Source organism: Porites lutea, chromosome 3, assembly GCF_958299795.1.
Source record: "Porites lutea chromosome 3, jaPorLute2.1, whole genome shotgun sequence".
In the NCBI taxonomy this organism is placed as follows: domain Eukaryota; kingdom Metazoa; phylum Cnidaria; class Anthozoa; order Scleractinia; family Poritidae; genus Porites; species Porites lutea.
In genome coordinates, this window is record NC_133203.1 from 7,129,715 (window position 1) to 7,152,240 (window position 22,526).

Below are 22,526 nucleotides of genomic sequence, written 5' to 3' on the forward strand. Positions count from 1 at the left end.
TGTATAAGTAAAGGATGTACTGGACTGTTCACAGTCCTCTATTTTCCATAGGATCATCGGGATCGAGCGCTTACCGTTACCGGCGGCCATCTTGGTTTCAAATGTACCAAGGGGGGTGCCCCGCCCTCTATTTTTCTCGCCTCCTCCACAACCGTCCCCTGTCTCCTGCCCTCTCCCCCCCTCCCCCCCAGCCTAAGTAGATTTGATAGACTCGGTACATTTGCAACCAAGATGGCCGCCTGTATGGGTATGTACGCGATCTTCTTGGACTCTAACATTCTAAAGACGTACAAAGTGATTTAACTTTTCCGGTATTCAGTTCCCCTCCCTTTTGAAATAGAAATGCAGTAGAACCCTTTACAAGCATTTTCCAGGCGTCTTCTGTCAAGTGCCCCGTGATTTGAATGGCGGTACAATCAACCGCAAACCCAGCGCGTTGTAAAACACATTACGACTCGATGTATCCTGAGTATTCTGTTTTAGGGCAGGGCATCCGCAAAGCAAGAGAAACTCCATTCAAAGGCTTCTTTTGGTAGAAGTGGATCAGTTCTTTGAGTGTTTTAAATGCTGGTCCTTTGCCGAGGCTAAAGAACGTCTGAGTGCCATCACAAATGTCCTGCAACCAAGTAAAAACAAATGATGACGCTCAGTTCCTCCAAGAGACTCTTGGTTCGTCCTAGCTATCCCTCAAATAAGCTTCTATTTAAAATAAACCTGGGTTTCAGAGGAGCCCAGGTTTACAGACTGGTTCTTTGGGAGCGGCTGTCTCATTTCGCTTCTCTCCTCCCCCCTCTCCCCCTGGTTCTCAGGCTTTTGGGGGCTTACTTTTTGCGCAAATAAGCGGGGAAAGTGAATCCCCCCTCCTAGCACATCTCCTTCTAGATAAAATTTACCTGGATTAGCTGACAGTGGTAGACTCTTTTGTTCATGCAGAAGGTCAGCACAAAGACTCTAGCAACGGTGGTACTCTCACGAACCAGGAACAGGCTGGTTAAAGAAATAATAATAAAAAAAGAAATTATTAAAAGGTAACTTTGACATGTATGGTAAGGGACACACCATAAGAAAAGTTATTGGGGGTTGGGGGGCGAAGTTCTTCGTGCAAGGGGAAATTGAATGAAAAAATCGTACAGGCGGAGTAGTCCTAAAAAATATCCTGCACTGGCAAAAAAACCGCCATAACTTTTCTGATGGCCCGTCCCTGTAGTTTAATGTATGACCCTGCTGTTTATCGCATATTCAAACAGCATTTTCAAAATACGAAGCTCAAACTCTAATCCGTTCGTTGGCATGAGTGCCCCGGATTAAAATTCATTCATTTCGTTTTCTCACAAGTAATACTGAAATCAAATAGCACCGGGCATATGCAGCCTTGAAGAAGTATTGTTTGAATGGTCGCAGCACAGACTAGAAAGTTAGAACCTCATTCTTCTTCACGACTCCACGGGAGGGAGCACGCTACCGGTACATAGACAACTAAGAGCTTGTGGCTGTTAATACAGCAACTGTGAGTGAGAGTGAAAGTAACGCTAGTGTTGTTACTCAGTTGCATCACATCTCCGCGTGAACTTAAATGGGTTATGTCACGAGGATTTTGCTGGTTTTGGTTAATTCTGTGCTGAAGTCATTACTTTGTGCCTGTACACAAAATGCCCCTGTAGAGTAAGGGTCCCCTTGTCCCCAATAGGGTTCTTCAATCCCGTAATCCCGAGGGTTATTTTTGGCATCCCACCTCCCAAGCATACTTTCAATCCCGAATATCGCCCCGATGCAGCTTTAAAATCCCGAATCCCGAGCTTCAAATAAGGGAAATCCCGGGTCCCGAAAAACCTATTTGGGACCCTCTAGAGTTATTAAATAGATATCAAATAAATTTCATCACGGAGCACTAGCCATAATAACTTTTATGGTAATTTTAGAGAGCATAGCTTTAAAACTTCAAAAAGTTCAATCCATGTCCATCCTTGTCATTCTTTGCAAAAGACGACAGGAACCATTTTCAAAACCTAAATATTGTCTTAAATAACAAAACTGGACCATTCTTTGTGGAATTCAATTTTCAGATAGCAAGTAGCTTGACACAGCCCCTTTAAATGGAAGACAAGCAACAATAGCTGGGTGTCTTACCCGTCGTGTACTCCTGCAGCTAATAGTAGCTTGAGTGATTGTTCTCTTGTGATTCGCCCATGGTACCACGGCTCTGACGTAAAGTAGTGCGGTTTAGCGGGCGTTTCAGGTAAGACAACTGGATTAGGGCCGCTCACTATAAAAAATGATTCAACGAAACCATAATTACAGGGAATAAAACTAGCCAATCAAAGCAAATGTGTATGACGTAATGAAACAGGACCAACGCGCTTTAGCTTTTCGTGCAGCCAATTTTATGTTTTCACGCGCTGGCCAGAGTTGTGTGCTTGGCTTTGTGATTAGCGCGGGAAAAACGATACCAGTTCAGGGCGCAGGAAAACATGGCCAGCGCACCATGATAAACCGGTGTTAAGCGCCGGAAAATGTGACTTCATTTGAAAACGATCTGTAGAGAAGAATTTTCTGACTTGAAACATAAAGAATCGCTTACCATCAACCGTAGTGTCGCAGTGTATAAAGTTCTGAGATGCAGAGCGCTGACTGATTTTCTGTGTGAAAAACAAAATTGAAGTCAGAGCTACTCATTAAAATTAATGTACTAAGACTGCAACTCATATTCACAGTGGTCTATATGCAAAGCAAGGAAGCAGTTTTTTCGCGTTAGAGTACAACCCTTATGTCTAAACCAAAGCTAAAGTGACCAATCACAACGGACGCAGACAATAGCAAAAGCCAATCAGAAGTCGTAACAGATATAAAGCAGCGGACACGAAGGGCGGGAAAACGTGCGTGAACACATCACTACTGGTTGTGCCTTTGCCTTTGATTGGTTGAGAAAGTAGCACAGAATGAATTAGCCAATAAAATTGTGTAGCACCAAAGCAACCGTAAAAAAGTGGACTCGTCATTTTCCCGCCAAAGAAAACCCTAAGATGGTTAAAAAAAAAAAAAACGTCGTTCGATTGTCCAATCGGCAGCCCAGTTTCTGTTCCCCAAGTTATGGATAATTACTTTCGAACAGTCCTTCTACAGCTGCGAATACTTTGCGTGTTCCCTGAAAAAACAAAAAGTTGCGCTCGTTGTTTGGGTTCGTTCAAGCGTAATCGTTTCAAGGTCGAACAAAAATCGCTCGATTCCGTCCTTTGCATGTATATGTTATTTTTTCAATTCACTCCTGAGTGCAACAGTTTATAATAAATAGAATTAGGGATACAATAACTGGGCAAGATAAAGGGAAACTTATAATATGCCCTTTGAGTTAAATTACTCTTTAGCACTGGCGGAGGTTAAGAATTTGCGGCCATATTACTCGTTGCTTACCACTTTGTTTCGAGTGTTCGCAAGTTTCTGAATTTCTTTGGTATTTGTGATGACCTTTCCTGATTTGCCGGTGAAATCCATCGCTACTTGGCCTTCTTTGGTTGTTATGCTGTTTATAATCTCCCCTCCGTCTCTCTCGCTCATAATATTCTGAAATTAACAGTAACTTATTCTCACTATTCACAATAAACATGAATACACAATGAGACATGGAGGGGTGAAAATGATCGCTGTCCACAGGTGTGGACAGCGGTACGTTCACGCGCATTGAGGGTAGTGCACCGCGTCATGCGTGAGGGCTGGGAGGGTGGGTCGCTGACCACCCTCTGAGATGTTATTAAAGATGTTATCAAATGCACACAATAGAAAGAATGGTGGTCATATATACAACGTAATGAATTGTGGGATATCTATCGTTATGAAAATACTTTTGTTTTATTTCCGGTACTGAGAATAGGTCAACTTTTGTGACTTGTTTAAACGCCAAAGTTGGAACATATTAAGCAGAAACACGTTGAAAAGTCAGACAAGACCAAGGTTTTACAACTACCACTACCTTTTATCACTTTCCGTAAAATAGGGTCAATCAAGAATACTAGCCTGTTCTGTTAGTGTTCGATGAGTTCACGTTGTTTCCTCGAAAATGTTTAAAAAGTGAAATCAGAGATAGGAAAGTAAATAAAGAAGACTGTTAAAGTACAGTAGAAACGGGGCTTGTAGTTCCTTCGTTAATCCTCGGAAAAATGAACGAAATAAAAACAAAAAAAAAAAAACGAACTGTTACGGGTAAATTCTCGGAAATATCTTACGTAAATCCTTCGTCGGGTGTCTGCGAATCTCAAGAAAACTTTGAGTCATTCAGAAATTGATCAGCGTGATTCAATTTTGAGAAGAATTTGGATATGTTAAGCTCTATTACATATGCAATGCCCTCTACGGCCCCGTTTTCACTTTTAACAACTTCGACAAAACACCGTTAACCCATCGGTCACTTACATAGAACAGGTCAAATATTTGATTTTCTTCTTGGTATAAACACTCGCTAAAACGTTTCCGGGTTTACCAAGAAATACCAAGCCACTTAATGGGTAACGTACTTGACATTCAACACGTTGTATGTGTAGCATCATATACAGTCAGTACCGACTCAAGGTCATGCTAAATAGATTTCGTATAAATGCTTACACATGGCATTTCCATCTAAAGACTTAGCACAAAGTTCATATTAAAATCTTTTTGTACATGATGTACAGCACAACAAGGAAGTACTTCTCAGTAGGTTTCAGTTGAAAGGTCACACCTTAGGATTTCATCAGCTAACACAAAAAGATAGAACTATCTTGTGCAGCATAATAGACAGTAGCACAGGAAACTAGAGTACTGCTCAGTAACTTTCATTTGAAGGGTCACAATTTAGGATTTCATCGACAGACTCAAAAGAAAGAACCCTTTGTACAGCATAATAAACAGCACCACAAGAAAGTACTGCTCAGTAGCTTTCATTTGAATGGTCACACTTTAGGATTTCATCCACAGACTCAAAAGAAAGAACCCTTTGTACAGCATAATAAACAGTACCACAAGAAATTACTGCTCAGTAGCTTTCATTTGAATGGTCACACTTCAGGATTTCATCCACAGACTCAAAAGTTAGAACCAGCTTGTACAGCAGAGTAGACAGTACCACCGACAGCAAATTGTTGCTCAGTAGATTTAATCATGATCATACAGCAAAATAACCTGTACCAATTCATTAGCTTTCGTTTGAATGGTGACACTTTTAAAAAATTAAAAGCCATGCTAACAGCATGATAAACAGTACCAGGGAAAATGCTGTTCAGTAGCTTCCACTTGGAGAGTGACAGTTTGAGATTTCACCCAAAGACTCAAAAGTTACTGCGAACTTAGTTCTCAAAGGACATTTCAAAAGCACCATAAAGGAAAGTACTTCTCCAAACTTTTAAGCTGTCAAAAATTGACCAAATATCTCGAGACTCGAGACTTCCCCGGAAGATCAAGATAGAACGACAACGGACAGGAATTCTCGCCAACAAAAACAATAACCAAGATAATATCCCACAAGACGTGGGCAACAATTTAACTCAATAATTACCTTAGACGGCATTTCAGTGTTTTAAAGCTGAAGAATGGGGCCACTTTTCATTCAAACGAATCGTGAAGGTGAACACTCTGTTTTTACCGCATGGAGTTTTATCGCTGTGTCGAAAAGTTATTATCCACTTAAAACATCGAATGACTCTTTCTAATCGCCAGTTACGTAGAAGCGAAGCTCACTTTTATCTCAAGACCACAGAGAAACAATATAAAAGGAAATGCATCGAAGGTTATGTCATGTGCTTTTTAAAAACTAGCGCTTTTGACATGTAACCAAGTTTCAGAGGCAAACACTGAGACTTTTTTTGGGTGCGGGGGCATTATGTCCAAGGATGTTTACAGTCAAATGAAATGTTTGACCAGCACCTTAGTTGCGGTTCATTATGCTCTTTGCGGATGATATACTGAAATGGAACCAATTTACTGGAAATTTATTAAACACAGAACGGTTTTGTTAAGAGTTGTAGGTAATTTTCGGAATTGCTCATCTGAAATCCCAGATCTTTCCCTTGTAATATTAAAGATTAGAGGAAACAAGTAAGATGTACCGTTTGTTCGAGTTATTCGTTTATCAGTTTAGTGGTAACCCGACATTTTCAAATCTTTTTATTTTCGAAACTGACCAAAGCTCATATTCGTCCCCGATTGAAACACAACAATTTCTTTTTTCCGGAAGGTTAGAAATATCGAGTCTGCAAAGTATATCCAATTGAAGCCAATTACTCCCTAACTTCACAGGGTGGGCCAATAAAGATAGAGTACTTGAAATAATTACGTAACATAATTATCGAAGCGTTAAAATGTAAATTTAAGTTAACAGTCCCATATCGAATTAACAATATTTCAAATTTTCTATCGTGCTGTTAGCCGTAAGTTTAACACGATTATCATAGGATCTCTGAACAAAATGCTCTGATATTGCTGTCATTTTCTAATTAATATAGATACTGGCTCCACAGGCCAAGGAAAAAATTATGGTTAAAATTTAATAGAGTCAAACCCAAATGTACCGAAATAAGCGTTACTGGCCGACACCTAGTTTTTGGACAATCGACATAACAAGAACATAAAAATTTCTTAGTTCCAAAGAGAACTTTCTTCATAAAAAAATTCTTGGCACATAACGCGGTTTCTTAGTGATACAACGAAGCGTGGAACTACGGATTCTATCCTCAAAACAGGTCTGTTTTATTTTCGTCGAACTAGAGTATTTTTTCTTGGGTAGTGCATTACTTTCAAAAGTAGTAACCGCCAATGAAAAAATAAAAAAGAAAAACTCCATAAAAACCAACATAGAACGACTTGCGCTGACTAGACGAACAACAGACGCCGAGTCGGGGAGACGCATTGCCAATCATTGTAATGACTACTCAATTTTCTTATAGGTGGATATTTGCGTCTCTTGAATCAAGACAAGCATTCGCAGCCCGGTGGGTGTGGGAGGGAGGGGGGGGGGGTACTCCCTATAATGGCTTATATGGGGAGGCTCCGCCAGAAAGGGGTACCTTTCTCAGGCTTCAGGTATATCAAACAGCTGGTTAAAGTATATTAAAGGGTAGGGAAAGCTGTCATTTCGGTCTGTAAAAGTCCATAAAAAGTGAAAGATACTTTTTATGGCAGTGAAAAAGTCGAGAAAAAGTTCTGGTTTTGTGATTTGTTCATATCCAAACGACAGCGCATTTAAAGCAGTCAAAAGGGACGCAAAGTTTTAACCCTTTAAATCCTAGTATCAAAATTCAAATTCTCATTTGTTGTCCCTATATGTTTTCAATAAAAGTAGTAAGGAGAATTTGTTGAAGTATCAATTAGATTCATCTTGTGTGACCATGTCCTCAATTCTCATGACCACTGTGTTTTATAAAGCAGTGATATTACAAGGAGAAATTTGACACTGATCACTCTTAGGGCTTAAAGGGTTAAACTAGGTATGTGAAAGGGGTACCATTCGTCAATAGAAAGTACTAAAAGGAAAAGGGAAACATCTCTGTCAAAAATAGTATACAAAAGGGTCAGGGGTTGGACCTCAGAGCAGAGCCTTCCGGTGTGAAACTTTGTTGAGTAGCCCTTCCCCCGGGATTCGTAGCCTGACCAAAATAGACTTAACGCACCAAAGTAGCTATATTTAAGAGACAGTCAGATGTCACCAAAACAGAGACATGCCACTTATCTCGTAGTTACATTCAAGACCTAAAAAGGCTAGATTGGCTAGTTCTCGCCGCTGATATCTAAAATGGCTCGACAACTATTAATAACCTCAGGAAAGTGCAACTCGGCAATAGAGGTGGGGTTAACACCTATTTTGGAGCATTATTACGTATTATGTAGCAGGCTTTTTGATAACATTGTCAGTGATCCCAACCATAAATTGAAGGCGCTCCTTCCACCAGATTATGACAACTCACGCTATAACCTAAGACGACAGCGCCATTTTAATATGAAAAAGCTTTGTACGAACAGAACAAGTAATACTTTTATATATGCGATGTCGAAACAGTCCGGGCTGTAGTTTTATCCCACATATTCATGCTTTATATTTTAACATATTTTAATATGAATGTATTATATAGAATTTTTAATATTATCTTAAAAATCAGTTTTTGACTTATTATCTAGGATTCATTTGTAATTTTCAAGTATTGTAAAGTTTTTGTAAATAATTGCGTAATTCAGCCTTTGGCTGCGATGCAGTTTTAATAAACAAACTATCTATCTCTCTATCTATTATCCAATTCAAAACCATTACAGGGCTTTCCCAAGCTTTTTAGGACAAAATTGGCTACCTGAGTTTTCTTTTAATTCTTTAAAGGCTTTATTATACCAGGCATTTTGTTTTTGCTTTATGTGTGATAATTTTACTTTTCGCATTGTTGAGAGAGGTAAAACGGGATGTTCCCCTTAAAAATTGTTGCGGTGTTGCGAGACATGTTCCACTTTTTCGGTGGGATGACAATTCTTGTGTAACTTTTGTCTCAACAAAACTACGAGACAAGTTGCAAGATGAATAAAATTGCCAGTGTCACAGGAAGTTTCTACGAGATCTGGAGTTCACCACATGCGTCCCTGCGTTTGCAAGTTTGATTCCAAATTTTGGATGAGAAGCCACGTGGCGTCGGCGGATCATAATGCCAAACATCGTTTTCTTTTTCGTCCTCGGTTCAAAACTTTCGCGCGGTTGTGTTTCTTACTTTACGAACCACAAAAGCAAAATCACACAAAAGAAACCGCCAGCCACGCAGGCAAAATGATAATACGAGGCTTTTAGTCAATTGGCGTAAAACTTATGTCTTAAATTGCTCCAGCCAATCACCATTCAGGCTGAAATTTAGACGAACCAATCAGATCTCGAAGCAAATATGTGCAGCTGACAAAAAGCGCGGGAAAACTCATGTGCGCATCTGGTGGTTGGTTTTAGTTTTACTTCTGATTGGCTAAAAAATGGTGCGAGGTTTCTTTTTCAGCCAGCCAATCACAGCGTGGCAACCCAAGGCCCAAGCAAACACGAGATTAGTTTAGATATTCAGTCAAATTATTGCTTGCAACTTTTATACGAATCTGTTGACCAAGCAGGCTAAAGATGATGTGTACCAAAAGTCAAAAGAGCCAATCCACCAAACATTGTCAAGCGTTATCTTATCTTTGACTCTAAGTTACTTTACGATGAACAGTTCTTACAGGTTTTTCCTATCATTTATTTACATTTCAAGAGGCGCTTTTTAACGATGTAAAAACGACTCTTCAAACTCCCCTCACCTGATGGTGACTCGCCGAACTCTGTCGATCGAGATACTTCGTGAGCTTCGCAAACTTTCGGAGCATATCGTCGTAATTCTGTCGTAGTTGCGGTCCAAACTGAAAAGCAAACGAACAATATATGTTGCTTAGCGCTGGCCTTCAGACGGCAATAACGGAGCTATCTGAGTTGTACAAGGTATTTGCCTATATATTTCCTGCCTCATGCATCTTGAAGGGGCATGATACTGGAACTATTTATGGCAACTGATGTACGTGACGTCCGCCACGCTTGTTACCAAGGTTTTTATCCTCTTTTTTTCACAAATTGTAACCAGCAGATAGAATACAGATTATGACATCACGTTTTTCTGTACTACAAGTTTCTCAGTTCCTAAACTCATTACTAGCCTTTCTGCACTCCCAGACGAGTTCCTTGACATTGTAGTCTGACAAGACAACAAATCTATTGACTTTACCTTCGACATGGAGATTTCAGTACCAAAACAATCAATATAACAACAAATGAAACAAAGTAAAATAAAAGTTAAGTAAGAGAGAAAGGAACAAAAACTATATATTGAACATTAACATAGACAATTACTTGGCTATGTACAGCTTCTACGTTACTCGTATGTTGAGAAAGTTAAATTAGAGTTCGGATTTATAACAATTAAGAATATTTTCAACTTAAGAGGCACTAAAATTTATGATGTTTTCATCGCACATAGACATGATAAATATAATGGTGCTTGTAAAACGTAAAATTACTGTTTATCGAGTATAGGCTCTCCAAGAAGGTACCCCTTATATGAGAAAGTGATGAGTGATTACATTTGAACAAATAGTGGAATTCATCACCAATTTCGGATCTATCACAAAGGGGGCAAAGTCTCTCAACTCTGGGTATCTTCTTGTAGAGGAAGAGATGGCTGTATACGAACTATGAAACCATTGTTGAAATTAAAGTTAAGTGGTTGATTTTTTGTTTGTTTTCTATTCTTGTAAAGACACTGTCAATAAATCTGCAGCCACCTACACCGCCCGCGGGGATATGTGACGTAAGCATTGGTACACAACATAGATCGTTTCACGAAAAAAGGTCACTAAAGACGAGGAAAGGTCGAAGGGAACAGGAAAGACTAACGGACTAGAACGTCTAAAGATTCAGCCTGTGATAATTCCAGCAGCAGAAGAACAAGCTGAAACTGGAAAGTAGCGTTGTAGAACAGGCGTTATTTTTTCGCGATTTTTAAGCGAGCGAAGACATGAAGGAAGGGAGCGAGAGCAAGAAACACCGCCTTCGCTCGCTTCCCGCTTGCCTTTGCTCACCAGAAAAACGCGAAAAAAAGGCAGTTATTCTGCAGGCTTAGAAGGTAGAAAAAAACGGTGAAGAGACAACTTTTTTCAGGTTTGTTAACGAGCTATTCGATTATGTATTTTGCGACTATGTTCATGGGAAAAATGGGAAAGAGCAAGTTTAAGTAGAACGTGCAGACGTGTGTGTGTTTGCCAAATCTAATACTTCCGTGAGGTGAAAACTACGTACAACCAATCTTTTCTACCAGAGAGTGCTGACCGCGAAAAACCGCCGCATCGTCCCAGCGATTACTTTGGACTTAATTAATACTGAAATAATGACAGGTCTGAGATCTCTGTTACTGCTATTTATTTGAACTGGAAAGGGCCATTTTGTTACGCTCTAACTATGCTGTCGTCGTAGTGTTTGAAAAAAAAAAACGAAACAAAAATATTCGCCTCCTTCAAATAAGGGCCACGCTATGAATAAGTAAGTTATGAAATCAGTGAATTTGGTACTGTATCCTTTCTCCTGGCCTGTTTCTTGGTTATAACTCATGTTGAAAATAGTGGAATGTATTGATCTTAAGATTTTCCCCAGGTTTTTTTCTCCACCCTTAGCCTCAACGTTCTTACGAAAAGGTTCTTTTTCAGATGACAGATTCTGAACCGGCAATTTCTCATTTCTTACTTTCTTACTGTGTCACGAAATTCAGCCAAATTAGGAAATTACAAAATGCCCGTTAAATTAAGAGAAACACAAAAATAACCGCTTTAAACTTTAAAGGAAGGTTAAAATAACATAACAGAAACAACAGATGCCACGGATGGGCAAAACTGAAGAAGATTGAAACGGATTCAGTGAAATTAGGGTTTTTGAAAACTGTTCAGCCTAACAGTTTTTCAAAGTTGATCCCTGTTGCTTGCAACTTCAAAAATAATGCTCAGGAGACATATTTGTTTGTCTCGGATCTCTGATTTTGTTATTTACATGTAATTTCTTTGCTTACTTTAAGTTTCGTAGCGATCAAGGGCGAGTAATTAGCAAAGTTAAACAAAATGAACTGGACTGCCGTGACACAGCCCCTTTAAATCAACTTCCCTGAGTTTGAACACTATCAACAGCGAACAGATGAGTGGGAGAAGAACTCAGACATACTACATGTGATTCAGCGTTTACCGCAATGACGTACTTCGTCTTCGCTAAGGAAATTGATGTTTCTTAGAAAACAGAACCACGAATAAATGAGACGAAACCGGAAAAATTAGTCAAGGGCATCCACAGAAACAACAACCAAAAGCTTGAAAACAGAAACAACATCGCCTCAAAAGGAAAAGTGTAAAAACAGATAAGATATACATTAAATCACAAAAAAAATAATTTTTCGTGTGATTTTTTTTATTTGTTTCGCTTACAATCTGTCAATACGCTTGGTGCCAGAGACTTTTGATTCGCAGCTGGAACAGACCGGAAGACTACGCCAGGTAACGCTTATATTCGACTTCCGCTACTCAATTTCTATTTTATACTTCATAGACATCCTCTAGTTGAGTTTCCAAGTTTGGCTTTGACAACCACCGACAAACGTCAAAACACAGGTGTGGCGAATTGTTTTTGGAACAAGCGCCGGCGGCAAGAATCGACACAAGGAAACAAATGCAGTCTTGCTAAAATATCGAGTTTCATCCGTGCATAAATTCAAACATTTAGTAGAGCGATCCTAAATATCACAAAACGTGCATACAAAAGGACACCTTCTTAAAGTTCTGTTGTATGATTTCACCACGGCTTTATAATTGCGGTCACTTGTAAGTGCCAAGCCGGGTATTCTACCTAAGATTTCCTAAAGAGAAAAGTGGGAACCACTTTGTACCACCTTTAAACGATAAAAACAACATTAAAAAGATCTGTCTACTACAGACAACGAACGTCAGTGGATTTCAAAACACAGCGGTAGATTGATTCTCAGACGCGAAGGCAATTTCCGTTTGGAAAGCAGTCGACTACATGCTAAGCGAAAGATTGAAGAGTGGCTTCAAAGCAATTATTTTAAAATGCTTACATCAACTGCTATTAACAGACGTGTTAATGAACCGAAACATCAGATTAATAAAGTTTACCTTTGCAATCCTAACAGCCATCGTCCAACTCATCAGAGTTTTTTCGTCGTCCACAGAAAAGCACTTGAGTTCTTTAAAATCTCGAGCTCTATAAGGCTGGCACAAAATACAGACAGATTTATGTACAGCATAGATTATAAGCCGCGGAAAATAACCCCAGGATGAATGACGCAACAATGTATGTCAGAGCTTTGAATTTCAGCTTCCTGCCTTCTATTATTGGATTGATCACACCCAACAAAGCAACCAACCCCATTAACCCAATATCAACATATCAATTCTCCACACTGATCACCATACACTTCTTTAAGATTTGAGAGAATTGGATAAAAGATCAAAGCATTTTCTCATTGGTGATCATTTTGTTAATTCTCATGACTTTTCTCTTGCCTTTGAATCAATATTGAAAAAATGGTTCAGCAAAGGAGCGATGCCACACTATTTGCGTCCTTTTTTTAAAACCTAAAACTTGTTCGCATCAAAACAACCGTAAACCCTCTATTAGGGCCCCGGGGGGCTTATTTATTTGAAGCCCATTTGAGGCGGGGTTTAATAGAAACGGGGGGGGGGCTTATGTAATTTAGAAACGACGATGGCATCAGTTCTCCATAAAGAACTAGAATGCAAAGTGGAAAAGCTCAAGTACAAGACGTTTAAGGTCGGGCAGGCGAGGATCAGAATCAAATCCGAACTTCCAGTTGGTAATTAAACCATCCCGGATCAGTTCACACGAAGTTTTACAGTCGTGGTTGATTAATACAGTCTATCATTTATTAGTGAAGAATAAATAGGGAAGGGGAGGGGGGCTTCATAGAGAGGGAGGGCTTATTAAGATATCTCCCCTGAAAAAAAAGGGGGGGGGCTTTTAATAGAGGATTCACAGTATACTTAGGCACTGAAACAGTGTTTGCTGTCGTCTGTTGCAACGGATGGCGAGAATGGACATGGATTCAAACTTGAAAAAGTTGTGCCAACTTTTTCAAGTTTTACTGGTATGCCTGAAAAACTCGTCAAAAAAATTTTCATGGTTATCGCTTCCTAATGAAAACTGTTTGATTTCTTCTTTACAATTCTACAAGAGCATTTTGTGAGTGGGTGAAGGCGCTAAGTAATAACGTCGGCTCAGAATTGACCTAAAACAGTAACATCCTCGTGTCATAAACCTTTTCACACAAACACTACGACTTGAAATACACAATCAAAAGAAAGCAGGAAAAGTAAGTTTAACTCCCAAGACAAACCACGGCGAGACAAGTACGGACTGAGTCTGTTGATCTTATAGCCTCCCACGTAGACGTTCTTAGGCGTTCGTCACGCGTAACTGCCCCACTAACTAGTGGGGCAGTGACGCGGGATGAATCCCTAAGAACGTCTGAGTGGGAGGCTATTGATGTTAAGGTGTTATCATTAAAATGAAACTTCTTGGTAGTGGTTTTTCTTCGCCCCCTTCCCCCCCCCCCCCCCCTGGAGGGGGGTACTTCCTACAATGGCCTACACAGGGAGGTTCCGCCTTAAAGGGGTACCTTTTTCAGGTGTGAGGTATATCAAAGGGTGCGGAATTCACGAGTTGAAGTATAGTCGTTGTGGTCTGTAAAAGGACTGAAAAAGGCTAATGAACGCATCTTATGGCCGTGAAAAATGTCAAGAAAACTTCATGGTCTAGTGATTTGTTAACGTTTAAAACGACAGTGCATTAACAGCATTTAAAAGGGATGCAGCATTTTAGACTGTATGTGAAAGGAGTACCATATGTCAAAAGAATGTATACAAAGGGGGCTCGTTTTCTGTCATAATGGCATATAAAAGGGTAAGGGATAGGACCTCGGGGCGGAACCTTCCCGTAGAGAACTTTGTTGAGAAGCCCAACCGGACCCCATTCTACTCGCCAGCTTCACCGGCTCGAGCCCTGAATTCGCACAAGCGAACCTGCTCTTTCGGTTTTCAAACTGTCATTTCGCCCTAGCACCCTGGGAACTAGTAAAGTAAGACGTTTTCTCGACGTTTCCTCTGGTCGACTAGGATTCGTTTTGGTCAATCAGTCACTCACCAGGATACAAAAACAGAATTCTGTAGGCGCCTTGTGTGATTTTTTAGGGTGAAGAATGCTGTAGAGATTCGCTCCGTCAAACTGCACGTAACTTTCCAAATCTTTGGATGCCTGAAAAACAACACGAGCCACAGAGGAAAACAGTTTTGATGCAAAGACCACGTGTAAAACATGTATGCTACTCTAGACATATATTTACACAAGATAAAACATATTGCGTAAATTTAAACACTTTCAGTGAAGCTACGGTCAAAAGGGCAACAAATACGTGCGACTTGTTGAGATGGAGAGCAATGTTGCAAGTTTTACTACCCACCTTACAACAAATCAAGTCGTTGCAATTTTCGTGAATACTGACTTCTACCCTGCGTGGCAGGCGCAAAAAGGGGAGGGAGAGGGGGAGGGAGAACAGCACGAAAGTGTCTGATTGGATAAAATTATGCGTCACATGGTCCATGGAATTTACGCCACTGAATGCAAAACAAGTTTGCCTTGGACCGGTAAAACGAGGGATGTGGATGGGTAAAACGCGCAACATTTACAAATTTTGTTACAAAAAGTAAAACTTTTCTCTACTTTCTGCAACAACGTTTCACAACCTGCAATAATCTGATTTGTTGCAAGACAGGTTTGACTCGTGGGTGGAAAAACGCGCAACATCACTAGTCGACTCATTCCGCAGCAATGTTGGAAAACAAGTTGCACGTTTTTGTTTTCCATTTTACCAGTATCGGGGGCACCCAACTTCAATTTTCGGAAAATATCTGTTCGGAAGACGATTTGAGATCTAGAATTTTCGGAACATTTGTCCTTAAATTTCTTGCTTGCCTGCCTCTCCTAGGATTTTCGAACTTCTAAAAAATGGTATAATTGCCCATTTTTAACGGATTTTTACCCTAAAAAGGTCACCTAGAATTTTCGGGAGCCTTTTTCCCGGCTGAAATTTTCGAAAAGGTAAGTTTTGATCCCTATAATTTTCGGATCACTAGACTTTCAGCTAGGAAATCCGAACAGATAAAAAAATTTTAGCGGATGATAATATGCCTATATCTACCGTTTAAATACTAAAATCATTTAACAATGCTATGTTTAAGTGGTTTTGAACTATGTTCTCGTTGGGTGCCCCTGCTGTATGCCGAATGTTCACGCTATACCGAGGGTCTCCAATAAGTTTTTCGGGATGCGGGATTTCCCTTATTTGAGGCTCGGGATTCGGGATTTTAAAGCGAGATCGGGGCGAGATCGGGGATTGAAAGTATGCGCGGAAGGTGGGATGCCAAAAGTAACCCTCGGGATTACGGGATTGCCCGAAATTTTGGGTCGGGATTACGGGATAGAAAAACCCTATTGGGGACCCGCTATACCGGACAGCTATTGCACCAGCACGAAAACCATACCGAACGGGGCTTCTGTTTATACATAAGAACGGCTGATTTTGGCGCGATTTCTGTAGCGGGGCGAAGCTGCTACGCGCCGGTCTCGAAAGTGAGGCGTCACATACCGGATAGGTTCTTGTGCTACACTTCGGTGCACTGTGAACAGGTATTCGGATAGTAGCGGAGGTGAATAAGTACGAGTGAGGACTGGGATCCGCTTTCACGAAAGTAAATATTCAGGAGTGAAGACTGGGGATCCTCTCGGGCAACCGCTCCGGCACATGTTCGATATGTCTGAACGACTTGTTCCAGTTCTGTGCGGTTACTGTTCATACTATAGCGGACAGCTTATAGTGCCGGCACAAAAAGCTCTACGGTATGGTATGAACATAGCTTTGAAATTCTTGCAGAAACGTTGTAGAATACTTAACAATTATTCCTCGAGCCCGAATGGGCATGCAGTCAATAGCCCATGCGGCTGAAGGCCGAATGGGCTATTGACTCGAAGGCCATGAGGACGAGAGGAATAATTGTTAATTAGTAAAATCCAACTAGCTAGTCAAAAATATCGAGAATAAAAAACTTTTAGCTAGCTAAAGCTAGACTTTAATCCTCTTTTGCCGCCAAAAAGTCCGCACTTTTTGCTACTAGTGGGCTATAACATATAGCCTAGAAGTAGCTCAACCAATCAGAACGCAGCATTGATAATAGACCACTAGTTGGATTTTACTAAACCGAGATAGTTTGCTTTCCCTTGGAGCAGCTGTTGGAGGGGGAGGAAACGTACTAGAAGGGCGGGGTGGGGGTAGCTTATCAGAGACTGAAGATTAAGTAAGGGAAATATCGCAGAGACTTATAGAGAGAAAAAAAAGAAACAAGTTGTGATTCTACCTTTGATTTCCCTTTACTTGATGAATAAAGTCCTGACCCTCTCAAGAAAATAAATTTCTTGCTCCAGGACTTCTTTCCAAACTCCTTGCAATGCAATAGTCCTTCCACTTCGGGAACTCGGGTACACGTGCTAAAGAGTTTCTAGAGTAAAATAAACCCCACATATACAATAAGAAACAATCCACGCTTGGTGAAAGGTTAGAACCCGGGAGTAAGTAGGTGGGATATGCTGGTCTGGAAATAGGACTGTTGTTAACAGTGAAATATATCGTTTCGGAACCCTTCTGTGGTGGCCATCTTAAGGGTCAAAGTGAGTTGTATCGCGTTAGTTGATGGTATTAAACTCTGATTATAACTGTGCCCAAAGAAAAGCAAAATGCACCAATGACATTTAGAGTCTTCACAGTCAATGAAATCACGGCTTAACTAACAGATGATCCATAAAATACTGACTTCATTGACCAATCAGGTCAATAACCAGAGTACAATCCAAGACAAACATAACATGATTTCAAATCCCAACTGGAAGTACACAAACCAGTTGGCTTTTTACAAGCATGAGGGAGGAATTGAACTTGGAACTAAGGGAAACAAATTCATCTAATACTCAAAGTCAGTGGGACCTGTCAATTGTGATAACAAAAGTGCTAGTTTTATACAAGTTTTGAAAAATCTCCCATGTACCTGATGTAAGATTGTCTTGGCTTTCTGAGCCTTCTCAGTGACTGCCTTATCAGAGTTTTCAGAATCCAGCAAATGAGGTGGAAAATAGTTCTGCATGAGAAACACAAAGAAATACTAACTTCACTTCAGATATACAAGTATATGTTGTGGTTCAATTTTATCCTTAGTTTAAATTTTATTTCCCTTAGGTTTGGGGTAGGACCATGTGTGATAATGAGTTTAAAACAAACTTAAGGGAAATAAATTTAAACCACGGATATAATTGAACCACAACATATAAATCAATAATTTGAGTTCTTATACAATTATACTATCTACTATACTAGATGCAACATTGGGACGTTTCATGTTGTATTCACGCAATACTTTAAAGAAATCTACCACAAAGTTTGCTGCATGTAAAGCTGTTATTTTACACAGTCATAAAACCAATTTATTATGTTTTTAATGTTCTCATTGCTGTTGATGTCGCGGATTCTTAAGCTCCCTAGTATTAAGAGTACAAGTTTCATTCACATTCAAAGTGCCAAGATGACTTCCTAAAACAGAAAACACAAACTTACAGATGTATGTGCAAAGAAGTGGTATTTGTAAGAGTCCTTCCTGAACAATAACTTGTTATTGGAGTGAGGTGCCCAGGTGTTCAGTATGGCCATGACATTTTCATGATCCTCTATGTGACGTTCTTGATTAAGGAAAAAGAATATCATTAAGATAGATGTACTAATTTCGTAAAATAAATGTGGTTAAATGTAATTTAAGCTAAGTTAAACGCGAAACAATGCTATGGTCTGGGGTTTCTCTTGTCTCGGTCATGCGCAGTGGTGGGGGATCTGCTGGGGGTCGCGTGGTTTTACAGCTCGGGTTTTGAGGTCAACTCATTTGCACGTGCACTTTTGCCTTTTCGACGGTGCTTGGCGACTTTGCTCCCCGCCCTTCCCTCCCCCTTTTCCGGTAAGTATGTGGTAAGTATCATGGTTCCACTGTCTTCTGTCAGTGTGACGGTGCCTGGTGGTTGCCGCTCACAGGGTTGTCATGGTTACCCTACGCGTTCGGCTCCGGTGCTCGAGGCCCCACCATCTTTCCAGGCACCTTCCCCAAGCTCATCTATTGTTGATGAGTTTAATAATTATTGTTGATCAGTGCATATAATGAAAAATGTGCCAGTTGTCATGAGGATGGCTGTTATGTATACAGCTATTTTGAGAAAAAGTTTCGGAGAAAGTCCATGCGACAATCCTGAAAGGTATTATGGGCGGTTTTGAGTGCACTGTTCTTCAAAGAAATTTGAAAGAATGGCACTGGAGGCAACCGACATATGTTTGCAAGTGCGAAATGAAAGCAACAAAAGTACAGCTACAGTCATTAGGAACAATGTATTGATCATATCCCATATTATCTTTCGGGATTGTCACGTGCACATTTTTTCTGACAAAACTTCTTGCCCTGTGTTTTCAAAAATTTCGTTAAGCTTTCCTTTTTTTTGGTTTGGGGAATGCCTTTGGGTACTCACCAAGCCCCAAATCAGTCAGATGTTCCACAAGCGCCCATTGAGGGTCATCTTCAACTTTGTTTAATAGCACAAGCTTGTGACAGGCCTCTCTGGCAGTCATACTGGAGCTTACAAGTAACCCAATAGGTTTATCATCCTCATTATACACATTCACTGGAACTTCCTAGAATCAAAATTAATATTAACAATTACCGTCACTTGCCAACAATAAAATGCAGTCATACTGCCAATGAGTGAAAACCCAAAATATCATACTTGGCTATCATTACTACACTTGACAATCGATTATAAGAGTCCATATATATTTTTTCTTGGCTGACATGCGTGGATTTCCTTGAAGAATTAATTGAGAATGTTGTAAAAGAGTAACCTCTCTACTTAATCACATATTGATATGGTCAGGAAAAAATTAGGTTGATCACTGGGACAAAAAGAGTTAACAGTATTTTATCCCCACAAGATCAAGGCCCCACCCACACAGGTCCGCACAGATTTTAAACGGCATATTTTGTTACCCAGATTTGTATGAAAGGGGTCCTAAACCACTCTGGTGAGTGGTTTAAAAAACATGCAGATTCAGTGAGCGGGTTCACTGGTTTTATGTGGACAAAAGGCCGATTCATTTAAAATAATATTATGCGGGTTTCAAAAATATCTAGATTCGTGTTGATGTGGCCTAAGATCAGTAAGTGTGAGACCTTGTTGTTGAATTTGTGTGCATATACCAGAAAAGTTGTAAGTCTAACCAGATGTCAGAGCTGTTGTTCTCGCTAGAAATCCATCTTGGACCTACTGCTCTGAAAACTGGCTGTTTTACCCTGCTGATAACTGGTTTACAAGCAGTGCAGCCATGAATTTGACTAGATTCTCTGTACCTTTGATCCACTTAGTTTCGTGACTCTAACATCTTGGACCATGTTACTTCCTTGAGCATCTGGCTTCCTCTGACCTTGAGTGGGTCTCGGAAGACCAAGTTCACCAGGGGTGACATAATGATTAGGTTCAGCTTTAGGGTGTGAAGGTGGGATGTCAACACAGTTTAGAGCTACAGAAGCCTTAGAATCTTCATCAAGCTTTTTGAAACTTCCATGAACCTGCCCACCAAGAGCTACTTCCTTCACAGCACTCCTATGACCTCCTCTGCTTGAAGGCATGGAATAGTAGCTCTTATGAGGTTGTTTCCTGGATGATTCTGAGTTATGTGACTGTGAAGAGCTAGAGTTAGAATCATTTAATCCTTTGGGTCTTGCTCCAGGTGGTGGCTCTGAAAACTGATTTATATGTCCTTGTGATGTTGAATTTTGTGAACGTAGCGAGTTAACCAGGGAGGTACTGTCTCCCTTAGCTCTTGAACCTGACTGCATAGAATAGTGATCGGTAGGTTGATGTGTCCTTGAATACAGAGAATTTTGTGACTGTACAGCATTCATGTGAGAAGCATGATCTTCATTGGGTTTTAATCCTGCTGCCATTGAATTGTGATTGTCACAGCTTGCATCACCAATACGCCTATCATAAACTTGATCACGGGTGTTATTTACATGCTGTAGTGCTATAAAGTTGCAGTTATTATCCTGACTGAAGGAACCATAATGGGATTTCTGAACTTGATGAGGAATTAGAAACTTCTGGTCTTGGCTATCTAACTCATCAGTATCAGCTGTCAGTGATTCCAAACTCAAGTCAGTGGCACAATGAGCTATGATATATAAAAAAACAAATGAGCGGTATATATGTAAAAAAAAAAGCAAATACGAAAAAAAAAAAACAAAGTTTAATTCGAAGAAAACCAACATCAGATCTATGAGAGGGTTATGTTAAAGCCACCTTACAAATGCATCCAGAGAGAAACCCTTGTATAAATGTGGAAATCTATGTCTTATTAACCCTCAAAAATTCAAATACTACAGATGTTTTCCCTTCCCAAAATTATCTGACAATGTTTCAGTGTCACAGTGTCAATGTGGAGATCATTAGAATCTGTGATCAATAATATTATTGGTCTTTGAGTGGAATCACTGCAGAAGCCGTACAGTAAATTACCCAGAGGGAGTACTCCGGATTTCAAGTGACAGGGATGATCGAATGGGGGCAAAAATCAAAACCCAAAAAAATCGCTGGACCAAGATTTAACCCCCAAAAAATCCCACGCCAAATATTACCGAGCCATAAATAATTATTCACGGAGCTACATGACTGGGATACGCAGTAACTATCATAAATCTTCAGATTGTTTTGAGCACCCCCAAAAATCCCTCCTTAAATCAAGCTACCCCCTAAACTACTTGTCAAACTTTTCTACACTAAAAAAATCCCAAAATTGAAAATTTCAAACCCAAAAAAATCCTTCAATCATCCCTATCACTTGAAATCCGGAGTACCCAATCTGGGGTAAATTAATGTTAAGTATTTTATGTCTTTTGTGCAGTACTTACAGTTTTCACTACAGTCATTAACTTGATCAACCTAAATAGGTACAAAAAAATTATTGAGGATATTCATATATCACAAAAAGTGGCACAAGTCTACCTTTTATCCCCAAAGAAAGAACTGTCATGCTACACATTCTTCCATACTTACCCTGTTGACCTCTAAGGAATTTAACTCCCCAATCAAACTTCCCAAATTTTCCAATACATGGCTAATATCTGTCACATCATTGCTGTGACTGCTTTGTGATGAGGCCATGATTAACTGTTCCAAGGAATTTTCAGCTGATGCAACAGCATTGTGATGAAATGTTCTTAAAATAACCAATGTTCACCCTTCTGTTTCCTCCTATCTTCATGTTGGACAAAAATGATGTGCCCTGAAAAAAAGAAAAACAGAATTAGATTACTATCCAATCAAACCACCCACAAAACAAGCTGACTTGTTTGGTTTGAAAGCATTGCTGTGACCTTATTTAATACATGGAATATACATCAATAAATTGAATTAACAATTTTTGCAGAATTATCTCAGTTTATTAGAAGGAAATTACTCGCATTGAAGGTATTAACTTACAGTAATAAATTGCAAGTCTCAAGCTTAAGTTTTTAACTGAACAATGAATATTACAGCAACAATATAACTTTGTTTCCATTTGCTGTTTGTTTAAACACCTGTTGGAAGACACTTGTAAACATCGGTCAACAACGAATCTATAAAACTCTTTTCCTGTGGTATTAACTGAAATCGGCGGACTTGAGAAAATGACCCTGTTCTAGATTTAAATGTGTTTGATTGATAAAGTGGTCATGCATACAGTGGTGGATCCAGGGGAGAGGAAACCAAAATGAATACCTTCATCAACCAGTTGCGTTTAATTATGCAATTTTCAGTTACTGACCTGGAAAACACC

At 39.8% G+C, this 22,526-nt stretch overlaps 1 protein-coding gene across 1 annotated transcript; it reads right to left on the bottom strand.

Moving 5' to 3' along the window:
* Positions 1-202: 202 nt before the first annotated feature.
* LOC140930319 (growth factor receptor-bound protein 14-like) lies at positions 203-20,801 on the bottom strand. The gene is made up of 13 exons (XM_073380003.1): positions 20,059-20,801; positions 19,184-19,346; positions 18,234-18,355; positions 17,671-17,760; positions 16,987-17,127; positions 14,720-14,830; positions 12,673-12,768; positions 9,274-9,372; positions 3,409-3,558; positions 2,579-2,636; positions 2,128-2,263; positions 894-987; positions 203-616 (listed from the first exon to the last, which is right to left on the bottom strand). Exons 1-13 carry the CDS (start codon positions 20,653-20,655, stop codon positions 449-451), a joined length of 2,025 nt encoding a protein of 674 aa, XP_073236104.1. The 5' UTR covers positions 20,656-20,801; the 3' UTR covers positions 203-448.
* Positions 20,802-22,526: the final 1,725 nt, after the last annotated feature.